General features: G+C 45.5%; 1 protein-coding gene across 8 annotated transcripts in view; it reads left to right on the top strand.

The window, feature by feature from the left end:
* The window catches only part of ACSL1 (acyl-CoA synthetase long chain family member 1), a 408,120-nt gene that overhangs the window by 220,194 nt on the left and 172,897 nt on the right, over positions 1-15,029 (top strand). For all 8 annotated transcript variants that reach the window (XM_086962488.1, XM_086962494.1, XM_086962493.1 and 5 more), the window contains exon 6: positions 2,818-2,917. In XM_086962488.1, the coding sequence (XP_086818614.1) occupies positions 2,818-2,917 (100 nt within the window). The remainder of the gene's footprint in view (positions 1-2,817; positions 2,918-15,029) is intronic.

Below are 15,029 nucleotides of genomic sequence, written 5' to 3'. Positions count from 1 at the left end.
GTTCGATGGGGCAATAATACAGTCTTGTGTGGCTGCAGGAGGACCCCGGTGATCGGAGGTCGGGGCAGAGCCGCTCAAAGCACCGGGCTGGCCGCCATTTCCCGCCCGTGGATCAGCCGCTTCACTCCGTTGGCACGGATCCGGGGGCCCCAGCAACCCGGCAACCACACTTCGGGGGCGACTGCAAAGCACCCTCACCGGGCGGTCAAGGTACCAAGGGCTGGGGGGGTGGGTAAAACGCTCTTTAAGGGGCTCTAGGAGGGATCTGAGCAGGGAGCCACTGAAGCCCGCGTCCGATCAGGTCGCCATCTTGGCCACGCCCCGAGCCTCTTCTCTTTAAATAGTTTTAAAACATATTTCTGGTTCTCCCAATTGGATTTTTTCTTTGCTTTCATTTTGCCTATTACATTTTTGGCGATTTGTATTGCGCTGACTTTTTAACAGTTTGATGCGCCTTACACATTTTCTCTAAGTGAAGCCTGTTTGCTCTGTAGCCAAAGATACCAGAGATTGAGCTCCTGTTTAAATTACTGGAACCTTTGCCCTCTTTTAATAAGTCCTATTGAACCAGACGGAAGCCCACATGAGAATTCTCAGAGTCCATCCGGTTAGGATGTACTCCTAGAAAAGCTACGTCTAGCTCAAGTAACAGAAGCCAAAATGTCATGTTTACAGAAAATAAGAAATGGAATGGGAACATGGTTTCCTATCAGTACTTTAAAACCACTGCATCGACTGCATAATGTAAAACTGTGGTTATGTTGGATTCTCTTAAGCTGAATTTTCTAATGTTTAAAGTCAGTGTGTCGGTGCTCTAAAGGAAAATTATTAAGTTGACATTAACTTTTTCATTGAATGACGCTGAACTTCCTGTGATTCTGCGCAAATCACTTAATCTCCCTGTGCCTAACAAAAATTAATGTGTCCTCATGTAATGCTACTGGTGCTATGTAAAGCGCTCCGATACCCGATTTGGGTCAAGTTCGCGCTATATAAAACTGTAATAAAAAAAATAAAAAATGCTATACACATTGAAAACATGCTGCTATATGCATCAGCATGGGGAAAGCACTCATAATCAAAATTATATTAAAAAACATTGTATAAAAACAGTGATAAATCGAAGCTGCTACATTAGTTGGACAGATGGAGGTTGAAATGTCCAGAGTGAATCACACTTTCTAAAAAAAAAAAAAAGTGATACTCTATGTGGAGTTATAGACAACCTGCCTGCACATAATAGAAGGGGGCCTGTATGAATTAAGGAGTTCAATTCCAAAACCTTCCTATAGAAGCAGCCTGGCATTCCACACCGAAGATTCCTCAATTTTGTGACCTAGTAATGTATTCACTTCTGGGGCCTTCATCAGAATAAAACAGGGCACTTTAATTGGGTCTGAGAGAGGGCACCCAAATGGATCAATATTTCAACGACTTTTGCTGCCTTAAGTACTGGAATGTAGTTCATTTGTAGAAGTATACATTTGGAGGCGATGTCCTGATATGGCTGACGGAAGAAGGGCACGGTCTCCTTGGCCTGCTGTCCCTGAAACTAATACTTCAGAATGTGGCACTAGTCCTTTTTCAGACCAGATCACTGAAACGCAATATGAATTTGAAAACAGTAAAAGTGCTTCATTCCCTTTCAACTAAATCAAAAATTGGGTGAAAACATGCAGACGACACGGGGACTGGGCCTTTTAAGGATATGTATTAACAGCACAAACTGCTTTCCAATTAACGGGTTAAGGAAAATTAATAAAGAGGCAGGTTTTGGCACATTTAAAATTGTGCTGTGAATAGTAATACAGTAGGATCAATAGAAATAAGCCAAATTGAAATTGTCAAACTTTATATGGAATTAGCAAATTGAAACCGTGACGATCATAAACCCCAGAAAGCGGCGAGTAACCTCAGGTGATGAATATAGTACACGATAAACCAGTCCTAATTCAACCCGATCTTCAAAGTTTTTCTGAAAGGCAACAAACCAGATAGCCTGCTCGCAACAAGACTTAATTGATCCCAAACCAAATATTTTATGCCAAAATAACATTGGCAAATTACTTCAGATGTATGAGAAGGGCATTGAAAGTGTTCTATCAAAAGCTATTAAGTTAAGATAATGGAACTCAAGTTCACAGGAAGCCTGTCCCTCCTTATTGAACATAATAACAAAGACTGACCTCTGGGAAGGCAATAAAGGTGCTTTTATCAATGTTAAAATAGACTTTCAAACCAAACACATTTTCCGACTGATGGGGGAATAATTGTAATGATCACTATTCCCTTTTCATCTGCTATTTCAATGATGAGCCACATGTTGCATGAATCCTCAGTCCAGGTATGGACTCTAGGGGCAGACTGTATCTCTCAGAATGGAAATTGTTTTGACAACGTTTTGGCCTTGAGGTTGATTGGAGTGGGGAAGGCGTTCTTAACCTCATAGATGCTCGTAAACATCCCTCCCCAGTGCTGCGCTGTCCATTGGAACTAGTGCTGAATGGACGTCCAATGGTCGTGCGCAGCACTGGGGAGGTAGTGCTGCCGTCGGCCAACGCCCCGACGCAGCACTTAAGGGGTTAACAAAACTAAATATTTTATGGCTCCTTATTAGAGTATAGCTGATAAGCAGAGTACTTGCTTCATGTGGATTTGGTAGGCCAATATAGAATGTATGAGGTAAAGTAATATCACCAGACTTGTTTACTATTTTGTGTACTGATACGTAATCCTGCAGTGCTCCTTTTACTTTCTTTTTTTTTTTTTTTTTTAATAAAACCCATCTTTTTAACTGATTGTTTTGTTATCTTACAGTGGGTGATAACTGAACTTGGTTGCTGCACATATTCAATGGTGACTGTGCCTCTTTACGACACTCTGGGACCTGAAGCCATTAGTTATATCATAAACAAAGGTACCTTTTTATATCATCATTTGTATTTCCATTTTAAAGGTAGCTTGAGGAGCTAAACTACTATTTCACTAGAACACGAGGGCCTCTGCACTCACTACCTACATTGATTAAAAGGCAGGTTGATCTAATCACTTCCTACACCCATTTTGTTCTTGGTTTTTTATGTTTAATGATTGTTGGCCCATGTTATAACTGGCTTTCCATTTCCAAAATTGTTATTGATTTTGAGGGTTTGCGGGAAAGGAACATACAAATTCCATACAATGCTGTATGTAAATGAAACCTAGTATGGTACATTATATACTTATGGTAAGCTATTGAAAATATTATGGTATAGCCTTGTTGGTTGAAACCTCATCAATAAAGGGAATTCTATCAGAAGATAAAATATGGGAAAAGGAAAGTGGGCAAGGAATAAAGAAACCGCATAAGATACAAAGAGGGGCAGAAGGGAATATGAGAATAATAGGCTGAGTGGCACGAGTATAGATGGTGCTGATAGTGAATACACAAGTTTAGTCAGTTGTTGGCTGTGGTGCATTGTTGAAATATGTACTAAATTGATCAAGGTGGTTATGCTGGATTATCCATTGAGGGGATGTTCCAGGGTTGTTTGATTCATCTGGATATAAAGATCCAGTTTATTCAATAATTGGAGCGTGCCCTCGAAGTTAATAAGTAATTACCTGCACTTCTTGTGAAGCAGACCCATGCCCACCAAGAACGGTGGGTTTATTTTTTGAATGATTTCCACTCACACAGAACATTTAAATTCCTATTGTTGAAAGGTCTAGTAGGCTCTTATCATGGGACTTTAGTTTTATATCGGGGGAGTGAAACCAAGATCCTAGTAACACTGTTTATTGGAATCTTAGTGTAATTTAGTACATTTTCGATTTCCTTCCAAAATGGTCTTTAGCATCTTACAGTTGAAAAGCATGTGGTTAAGAGCCAGGAAATTTGTGGCAATTCCACCATAGATCGGATTCTCGGAGTCCTAGTTTTAAGAGTTTCTCTGGTGTTAAGTGGGCTTTATGTATCGTCTATTTACATTGTGATAGGAAAGGAGATACTTTGTTTTTTAGAGCGAGGGACCAGATTGTCTTCCCAGTGTGTTCAGTAATGGTTGTATGGTATAATGAGGACAGTGAGTTAGTCCAAATCCTTTTGGGATTTTATTTGTCGGCTTATTACCAAAGTAGGATGAGTTTAAGAATGTATAGGTTATTACAGCAGCATGTTGCAGTTTAGTCAGCTTTGTGAGCAAGTTGAAAATGATTTGTGGTGTTTAATATATTTCCTTGTAGCACCTCAGAGTTTAAGGAATTTTTAGAGGTCTATACTCTAAGTTGTGGATGGCTTATAGGTCTGCAAATGTTTTGGGGGTTAACGGCAGAGCCAAGGTCCTTTTTTTTTTTTTGTTACCAAAGAAGACAGTTTAATTTTCCTTCATTTTTGATGATGACCCATAGAGAAATGAAATCTGAGGATTGAATCTTGTTCGGAAATTTTGTATCTAATATTTTGAGCGCAACCATGGTGTCCCTGATTCTGAACTTGGAAAGTTGTAAATTAAGCGACTTCATGGTCCATCTTTGTTAATGAAGGGTTTTGTAAAGTGTTCTTCGATGTGTAGCCATTAAGGTTTGCCAAAGGTGGAAGGGCTGAGCCACTAAGAGGCTTACTTAATAAGGAGGGCAAGTTGGTATTTGTAGAAATACGGGATGTTTAATCCTCCATTACATTTGTCAAATTTTAGTTTTGAGGGAGATTCTGCCTTTTTTCCTTTTCCACAGAAAATCGGAAAGCGAGGAGTCCATACTTTTGAAAAAGTTGGAGGATAGCTGCTGTGGTAACATGGAGGAAATAAAGATTATTTGTGAGCTATCCTTTTGATGCATTCTGCACGTCAGCACCACTTCATGAATTTAGGGGTCCAAGATTCAAGTAGTTTAACGTTTTTAAAGTAGGGTTTCTGCAGATAGTTTCCATGTGCCATCTAGATTATTTTTAAAGTGGATCCCTAAGTATTTGATTTGGGATGGTTGACAGCTTAATTTTTTTATTCGCTATGGAGGGCAAGCATAGGTTTATTTAATTAGACTTCTGTTTTTTCAAAGTTTAGCGAGTAACCCGAAACTGCAGCATAAGATATTTCATCCAATATTGCAGGGATAGCATGATTAGCATCTTGGGAGGAAATTAAGAAAGTCATCTGCATAAGATGCAATTTTGTCTGTCCTTCCGTGAAGCCAATCCTGTTATGTTTGTATCGGCTTAACTGACTTTCAGTCCGTGTTTTGCACTTTTTGCACAGATTGCCTTGAGAGCGCATTGAGAATACACCAATGTTATTAACATGTACTGCATATTCTAGACTAATAGTTGGATACGTTGCCAGCTTTATGGAATTTTTATTCCGATCTACCTTTTGTGATAAATCTAGTCCTGAAACATAAATGCATAATGCAAAAATTAATATAAATTAACACTGAGGTAAAAGGGGCGCACAGTATCAACAATGTACATTTCTTACAATTACTGTGTCAAGTGGTGGCATACTGAGTAGGTGACACTACAACTGTATACAGAGTGATACGGATAAAAATAAACACGAACCATAGAACAGCATACAGCGAGCTCTGTCAATTCATTAATGCGAAGTTTTAAAACCAGGGAACTGACCAGAATTTGCCAGGTGCAAATACGGGCTAGAGGTGACAACAATGTATGCATTTGGTCAAGAGTAATATAACATTATATGCATTTAGTTAAGAGTGATACGTCAGAGGCATACAATGCGCATTCTGGTTTACATATAACTGCGTTTATAAAACCACTAACCACTAACCACTCATAGGGTTAATTGGAAATAAAGGTATATATGTATGTACAGGGACTATGACTTACAAGAATTACCCATTCTAGCAAAATAATAAAATATTCAGCCTGAACATCTTAGGCCTCAGTGGGCCAGTAAAGTGTCTGGCGCTTTTATCCATACTTACAAACGCCAACTGCTATATCTGCCTTCTCCAAGAAACCCACCGTTCGAGGCATAGGAGGTGCAGATCACACACTATGCATAGGTCGCCATTTGGTGTTGGGCCCGGATGTTTGCACTGATTTTTGTCTTGGAAAAGTCTTTGGAAGTCACAAGATAGGTGACTCCTCCTTTGGATGATAGTGCACATGGGCATCGGCTCCTTCTTCAGTTTGTTTTTTTCCGCCATCGGTCGCGGATGTGTTTATTTCGCTCCAGTTCGGTACCGTTACCTATCCCACTTACGACATTCAATCCTTCACCCTTTTCTCCGGTATTGTTTTGATCGCGATCCCTAGTTGTCATGCATCTCTCCAAGTTCGAAGTCCTCGATTCCGGTTGTCAATGAAGGCCTTTGGGCCTACCTGGGCCTTTACATCTGGCTCATGGAAAGGACTCCCTTTAAAAGTGTCCTCAATGTGGGTCGAAGTTCCCACACACAGATCTTTGAGGTGTGTAAACTCTGCCTTTCTCTGGAGCACAAGGCCAGAGACTGTCCAGCTTGTGCCGCTTTCCGCTCCAAGAAAACCATTTGGGATGGTCTAGCTCGAATAACAATGGCTCACTCGTCGGCATCTATTCCCAATGACATCTTAGAGGGCGTCTATGTACCAGACAGGAGCGGCTCGAAGGACTCTTCAGTGCCCCCGAAGCCGATGACTCCGATGTCGAAGACATCACTCCTGGGCAGCGGGTCGTAAGTAGTGACGTCGACCCTCGACCCCCCCCCTCCCCTCTCCACTAAATAAGGCTTCAATCACACCTTCACCTTCAGGCCCAGGTGCACATCGAGCCAGTACTTCTCAGGCCCGCCTCCGGCCTTTGCAAAGAAGACTAAAACTAAGCCTTCAGGCTACTTTGGGCTCGAGTCAGCCTACCGTCTGTACCGAAACCCAGTCCCTGGCACCGAAAAATAAACTGTCCTCCTCCTCCGTGCCGACCACTGCCTCTGCATCCACGCAATCTGCAACGAAATTTACTGGCACCAACCCCTCGACTCAGAAAAAACCATCGGTTCCTAGCAAAAAGCCGCTACCAATGAGTACAGACTCTCAACCTTCAGAGCCGAAAAACACTTGGAACCAAAGAAACAACCGGTTCCGCAAGCTCCTGCAGAGACTATAAAACCTCATGGTTCAAAGCCTAGAGAGCACAAATCTGCTCCAAAGTCGGTGATGCGCAAGCCTTTGAAACCGAAAATATCGGCGCCGAAACACCAGCCTCCACCATAAGAGCTTTTTACACCAGATCCCACCCAAAAAACTCTTTCTAAAAGACCCAAAGACTGGTCAACTGACTCTCAGTTCTAAAAAGAGACCACTGGACACTCCTCCACCTGCTCCACCACCTAAGACACATAGCAACATTTCCTCTCAGGATCCCTTCTCCACATCCCCCACCACATCACTCTCCTACACCATCTCCTCACCAGTAGACGATGAGGACACCTGACACAGGGGAGGGTGCAGACGATGAGCCACTAGGGAATCCTTGTCCGCCTTCTACCCCAGGCCCCTGGGACGATTACTAAACACCATATGTCCCTAACCTACCACAAGACCACATCTACCTCTCTAGACCCTCCCCTCCAGAGGACAGCATGGGTTTCAACCAACTCGTTCAGAGCTGCACAATAACACAGGGTTGACTTGCATACAGACCCTGTTGAAGAGGATTTTTAATGTTTTGATACTTCACAAAGGTCCACCTCTATTCTACCTATGTTAAAAGGGGTAATCAGACATGCACTGAGGTGTTTAAAGATTCTGTTAGGGCTGGGGTTATTAAGCCCAGGATAGAGAAGAAATACAGAGCTGCCCCAGCAGACCCAGTATACATTAAAGGCCACATACTGTTGGATTCCTTAGTGGTCTCCAACGCCAGAAAAAGGGCTAACTTTCAAACGTCTGGGGACGTCCTACCTCCCGACAAGAGTCGAAACTCTTGGATGCCTCTGGTAAACGCACAGCGTCACAAGCAAGTAACATATGGCGTGTCACCAACACTCCAGCCTTGTTAGCTAGATATCATAAGGCACATTACAACGAGCTAGATACCCATTTGCAGCACCTTCCTGACAAATTTAAAACCAAGGCCAGCAACCTCCTACAAGAGGGTAAGCTTATTACTAACACCTCCATTCGTTGCACTCTAGACTTGGCAGACACCGCGTCCCAAACCATCAACACTAGTGTCCTTCTGCGTAGACCTGCTTGGCTACGCATTTCAGGTTTTAAACCTGAAGTACAATCTCCCATCCTTAACCAGCCATATGATCAGGAACACTTATTCGGACCTACTGTGGATTCATCTCTAGAAAAGATGAAAAAAGACACTGACACGGCTAAATCAATGGAAGCCTTGCAATCGCAAGCTCCCAGATGTTCCTTTTGTCCCTCTTACAAGGGCACCTCGAGGGTACTCCTCTGACAACCACTCCACATCTTATAAGACTCCCACCCAGACCACATTCACCAGAGGTTATCAAAGAGGAGGCTGCAGAGGCAATAGTAAAGGCAGAGGCAAAACCAACAATACCCGCTCTGCCTCCACCCCTACACAATGACTTCCCTCTGCTCCCCAGGACCATTCCACTCCAGTCGGGGGAAGATTGCTACAGTTCCTTCCTGTCTGGAACATCACCACAGACTGTGGATGAGACAAATCGTTCAATCAGGTTATTGTCTAGAACTCACCTCTACCCTTCCAAACATACCACCCAGACAGCGCCCAATGTCACCAGAACATTAATCGCTGCTAAAGCAAGAGATACTTTCCCTCCTACAAAAACATGCAATAGAACCAGTTCCCCTACATCAACAAAACTCAGGGGTTTACTCCCTGTTCTTATTCCCAAAAACGACCGTTCTCTCAGAACCATTTTGCACCTCAGACCCACTTAACCTATACATACAATCAGACCATTTTCACATGGTCACACTTCAACAGGTCCTTCCTCTTCTCACTGAAGGCGATTTTCTTGCCACTCTAGATCTCAAGGAAGCCTACTTCCATATTCCCATTCAAACCTCTCACAGGAAATATCTCCGGTTTGTAGTGGATGGTCAGCATTACCAATTCAAGGTACTCTCATTCGGAGTCACCACAGCGCCCAGAGTCTTCACCAAATGTTTGACAGTGGTTGCAGCTCACCTAAGACCGCAAATTCACGTCTTCCCATTCCTATACGACTGGCTCCTAAAAGCCAAGTCATACAGCCAGTGTACATCACACTTGTGCTACAATCCAACTACTCCACGACTTAGGGTTTACCATAAACCACAAAAAAAATCCCACATACAACAGTACCCTTGGTGCCACAATAAACACCTCAAAAGCACTTGCACATCCCAGTCCACCCAGGATGGCAAGCATACAAAGCCTCATAACAAAATTTCAGACGCAACACTCTTCCAGCTCGAGTGTTCATGAAGCTGATAGGGATGATAGCCTCTTGCATCTTTATAGTACCACACGTAAGACCCCAGATGCGTCCCCTACAGGAATGCTTAGCACATCAGTGGAACCAGGCTCAAGGTCAGCTGACAGATCTGGTGTTGGTGGACAGCCACACGCATCGTTCTCTGCAATGGTGGAACAATCGGAGTACTTGTAAAGTGTGCTACTTACCTGTGAGGGTCCCAAAGCGCTGAAAGGAGGGGTGCTGCTACTGCTCGAAGAGCCAGGTCTTGAGGAGCCTTCTGAAGGTGAGTAGGTCTTGGGTCTGCAGTATGTGGGGAGGGTGTTCCAGGTCTTGGTGGCAATGTAGAAGGATCTGCCGCCAGAGGTCGTCCATTGGATGCGGGGGACAGCGGCGAGGGCGAGGCTGGCGGAGCTGGCGGGTGGGGGGTGTGGAAGATGAGTCTGCTGTTCAGGTAGGCTGGTCCGGCATTGTGGAGTGCTTTGTGTGTGTGTGTGCGTGGATGAGGAGCTTGAAGGTGATCCTCTTGTCGACGGGGAGCCAGTGTAGGTCTCAGGTGGGGGGTGATGTGGTTGCGGTGGGGGGCGTTGACGATCAGTCGGGCGAAGGCGTTTTGGATGCGTTGTAGTCGTTGAAGGTGTTTGGCTGGAATTCCTGCGTAGAGTGGGTTGCAGTAGTCCAGTCTGCTGCTGACGAGGGCCTGTGTCACCGTTATTCTTGTTTCGGTCGGGATCCACTTGTAGATCCTGCGTAGCATGCACATGGTGTTGTAGCAGGAGGAGGAGACGGCGTTGCCCTACTTAGACATGGAGAGGGAGGAGTCTAGGATGAAACCTAGGTTGCGTGCATGGTCGGTGGGTGTTGGTGCTTTTCCCATTGTGCTCTGCCACCAGGAGTCGTCCCAGGCTGAGGGGGTGGGTCCGAGGATGAGTACTTCCATTTTGTCAGAGTTAAGCTTCAGACGGCTGCTCCTCATCCAGTCGGTGACTGCCTTCATTCCCTCGTGGAGGTTGGTTTTGGAGGTGTGCGGGTCCTTGGTGAGGGAGAGGATGAGCTGGGTGTCGGCGTAGGAGATGATGATGTTGTGATGGCGGGCCACTTGTGTGAGGGGGGCATGTAGGCGCTGAACAGCGTCTGGCTGAGGGATGAGCCCTGGGCGACGCCGCAGATGTCGGTGGCCTCTGATCGGAAGGGTGGAAGGCGGACGCTCTGGGTTCTACCGGCGAGTAAGGACGTGGTCCAGTCGAGAGCCTTCTCTTGGATTCCGGCTTTTAAGAGGCTTGTCTTTAGAGTGCGAAGGCAGACCGTGTCGAAGGCGGCTTGACTCATCCAGGAGGATGAGGGCTGATGTTTCTTCGTTGTCTAGTTGGTGCCTGGTGTAGTCTGTGGTGGTGATGAGGGCTGTCTCTGTGCTGTGGGTTTGTCTGAATCCGGACTGGGATGGATCCAAGATGTTGTTGTCTTCCAGGTGGCGGGCCAGTTGCATGTTGACTATTTTCTCGATGACCTTTGCCGGGAAGGGGAGCAGGGAGATGGGCCTGAAGTTCTTGAGGTCCTTGGGGTCCGCTTTTGGCTTCTTGAGGAGGGCGTTTATTTCGGCTTACTTCCAGCTTTCCTGGAATGTCGCTGTTTTGAAGGAGATGTTTTGTTTTTTTATTTGTTTTTTTTAAACGTGTTTTATTGATTTTTATAGTTCTGAACATGTACAGGTATGCCCCAATCTTTGATACATATCAAGTTATACAAGGTGTTACATCTTAAAGCCGTACTTATCACATATATAAACAATAGATTTCTGCTTCACATCACTGATTGTACATTCTCTTACGTAGTGTTTGCTGTTCTGTAATACAGGGCAGTACATATAATAAAACCCCTAACATTACCCCAACTGCTCCCCTCCCGTAAGGTCTCAGTCTCTATCCGCCTATTACACATAGCCATAGACATGCAGTGGCCAATCTTGCCGTTATTTGTACATAGTCCGCACATACAAAAGTGTGATACAAAAAAAAAAACACCACAAAGGTCTGTAGCACTCGTATGGCATGGGTCACATTTCCATTAATCTCCCACTTACTAGTCTTTGGAGACCGAGTTATGAGATCGCAACCCCTCTAACATGACTTCCCATTCAAGGGAGATCAGGGTTTTACGTAGGCCTCCGATTTCTTGTCTACGCAGTGCCGCACCCTCTGCACCACCCCAGCGCAATAGTTCTGTATGCCAAGATCGCACTTCAGGGGATTTACGAGCTTTCCATTGCATGGTGAGGTTTCGAATAGCCAATGTAAGTGCAAGGTTTATGAATCAGTATCGTACCTTGTGGGTAGAGGTGGGAGTGTGAAGACCCAAAATGCAATGCCCCAGTGTCAGTAATAGCAAGGTGTATAGCTGCCTCAGTTAAGTTTCGGACTGTATCCCAATATCCCCATATCTTCAGGCATTCCCATACCATGTGTACGAAACCCGCTCCCTCTAGAAGGCATCTCGGGCATCAGTGCTGCATTTGGGTAAACATCTTATCTAGTCTGTTCGGGGTTAAGTATGTACAATGTAACACCATTGTTTAGATAAATTTGAATTTGGCATTCCTTGGTACTTTCCTGGGGTGCTCCAATATTTTAGACCATTCTCTATCCGACCGGTCTTTTCCCATTTCGAACTCCCAGAGGGTCTTCAGCGCTTGCAGGGGTGCTCTTGTATGTGTGCTAATACCAGCGTACAGCCACTTAATCAGATTGCGTCCATTGCCCATATAGTATACCATTTTAACAGCTTTGTTTTCAGGGGGGGGCCTCCTTTGTGGAGTCCAGTGGGTCTTAATAGATCTAGTCAATGCTGCATGCATTAGGTACCGGTGTGCTGGGGCGCCTCGAAGGAGATGTTGATTACCTTTCGTAGTTGGGGTGCGATGGCTGCGTCTGCTTTGTTGAATACATGGTGAGGGCACGGGTTAGACGGAGATCCCGAGTGGATGGAGGTCATGACCTTGCGTGTCTCGTCATCCATGACGTTGGACCAGGAGGTCAGGCGGTTGATGCTGGTGGTGTTCACAAGGAAGGGTGGAGGCTGGTGTAGTCCGGGCAGTCGTGGTGTTGAAGCTGCGGTGGAAGAAGATGGCTAGTGAGTCGCACAGATCTTGTGAGGGCAGGATGTCGTTGTCGCTGGGGTTGGAGAGTTTCTTTATGATGCTGAAGAGCTCCTTGCTGTCATGTGCGTTGTTATCCAAGTGGTCTTTGAAGATCAGATGAGGTGGTGGTGTATGCGAGTGGCGTCCTTGTGGGCTGCGTGGTTGTCCAGTGTGCGTTTGCGGAGCCATGACTGCTCCAGTTTCGGGCATGCGCGTTTGGAGCTCGTCTGTGAACCAGGTGGCTCTCTTGTTTGCGTGGCTGTTGGAGGGTTTCTTGAGCAGGGTGAGGGTGTTGGCGCAGTCGTTGATCCACTGTCTGAGGTTGCAGGCTGCGACGTCTGTGTTGGTGGGGTCGGTGGGTTGTTTCTTGGCGAGGGAGGTGATCAGCTGGTCTTATACGACTTTGCTCCAGCAGAGGCGAGGCAGCTGTTTGATGCGGTGGTGAGTGGTTGGTTTCTTGAAGGTGAAATGGATGCAGCGGTTGTTGGTCCAGTAGAGTTCTGTGGTGTGGTCGAAGGCAACGTGGGAGCCTGTGGAGAAGACTGGATCCAGCGAGTGGCCGACGGCGTGGGTGGGTGCACTGAAGAGTTGTCGGAGGCCGAGGTTGTCGATCAAGGTGGCGGAGTTGGCGGCGTTGTTGTTGTTCTCGAGGTGGAAGTTCAGGTCACCCAAAACTTTTCCAAGGGGCGACCGTTCATCGAGCCGGTTCCACAGATTGTGCTAGCAGCAGACTCATCGCTCTCCGGCTGGGAAGCTCATCAATTACATCACAACATACAGGGCAGGTGGACGCCTCAACAAAGGTTACTCCACATCAATCACCTGGAGTTACTAGCCATTTTTCTGGCGTTAAGTCATTCCAGAAACAAATATCAGGCAAAGCTGTCCTAGTCCGCACCGACAACATGACAGCAATGTACTGCATACAGAAACAAGGCTGGACACACTCCCTACAGCTCTCAACTAGCACAAAGCATATGGATATGGGCTATTCCCCAGAACATTTTTCTCCTAGCTCAACACGTTCCAGGAGTCCGGAACAATATAGCAGATCTGTTAAGTCGTGAGATGCAACAGATTCACTAATGGGAACTTCATCTGCAAGTTCTTCAACTGTTTTTCCACATGTGGAGACAACCAGAGATAGATCTCTTCGTCACACAGGAAAACGCCAAATGCCCAAGCTTCGCTGCCAGATATCCACACCCACTGTCCAAAGGCAATGCGATATGGATGAATTGGTTAGGCAAATTCGCGTTCGCTTTTCTGACTCTCCCACTCATTCCATTGGTGGTGCGCAAACTGCAGCAACACTCACTGACTCTTATCCTAGTTGCTCCAACATGGGCCGGACAACCGTGGTACAATATATTACTGGAACTATCTGTAGTCCCACACCAAAAACTACATCTCTCCATGCCTCTTAACCCAGAACCGTGGAGAGATCGGACACCCGTACCCAGCACAGCTCAACCTAGCGATCTGGCTCCTGAGATCTTAGAGTTTGGTTACCTTAACCTTCCCCCTGAAAGTATGATTGTTATCAGAGAAGCTGACGCCCCACCACCAGAGCCTGCTATGCAGCCAAGTGTAAAAGATTTGTGATATACTGTCACAATAACACCATCAATCCTTTAGATGTGTCGATCCAACACATCATAGGTGATCATCTACATCTCCAAAGGTGTAATCTAGCATACACATCTACTATGTTACACCTCGCTGCCATAGCAACCTACCTACAAAATAGACAACACTTGTTGCTATTCAGGGTGCCTGCCATCCAAGCATTTATGGAAGGCCTTAAAAGAATAATTCCTCCTTGGGTACCACCCTCACCTGTATGGAATTTAAACCTTGTTCTCACGACTCATGGGCCCTCCATTCGAACCTCTGCATAAATGTGAGTTACAATTTCTAACATGGAACGTCACTCTCCTGGTGGCCATTACTTCCCTTAGAGTCAGTGAGCTACAGGCACTCACTATTCAAGAACCATTTTTACAACTCCATTATAACAAAGTGGTTCTCAAAACCAATCCGAAATTCCTCCCTAAGGTTATTTCTCGCTTTCACCTCAGTCTGTAGAGTTGCCAGTATTTTTATCACAAGCACACAGTCTCAAAGAGAGCTCTTCACACTCTAGATGTTAAAAGAGCACTGCTTTATTACAGCTGATGCCCATGTGCGCTATCATCCAAAGGTGGAGTCACCCATCTTGTGACTTCCAAAGACTTTTCCAAGTCAAAACATGTGCAAACTTCCGGGCCAAACACCAGATGGCGACCTATGCATAGTGTGTGGATCTGCAGCTCTACATGCCAAGAACAGATGCATACTGGTAAGTAGCATTTTCCTTCACGATGCTGACTGGAAACACTTGCGGACCCAATGGTTTGGCTAGCAGTACTTTACTTCTGGTCCAGGAAAACTAGCGGGGTGGTAGTCCTTTTGGCCATGCGCTCCTCTGGTCAAGTCATCCACACACAAGTGTAGCTGTCGGGCAGACTACTTT

This window comes from Lissotriton vulgaris, chromosome 3_1, assembly GCF_964263255.1.
Source record: "Lissotriton vulgaris chromosome 3_1, aLisVul1.2, whole genome shotgun sequence".
NCBI lineage: Eukaryota > Metazoa > Chordata > Amphibia > Caudata > Salamandridae > Lissotriton > Lissotriton vulgaris.
This window is presented reverse-complemented; position numbering and strand designations above follow the sequence as displayed.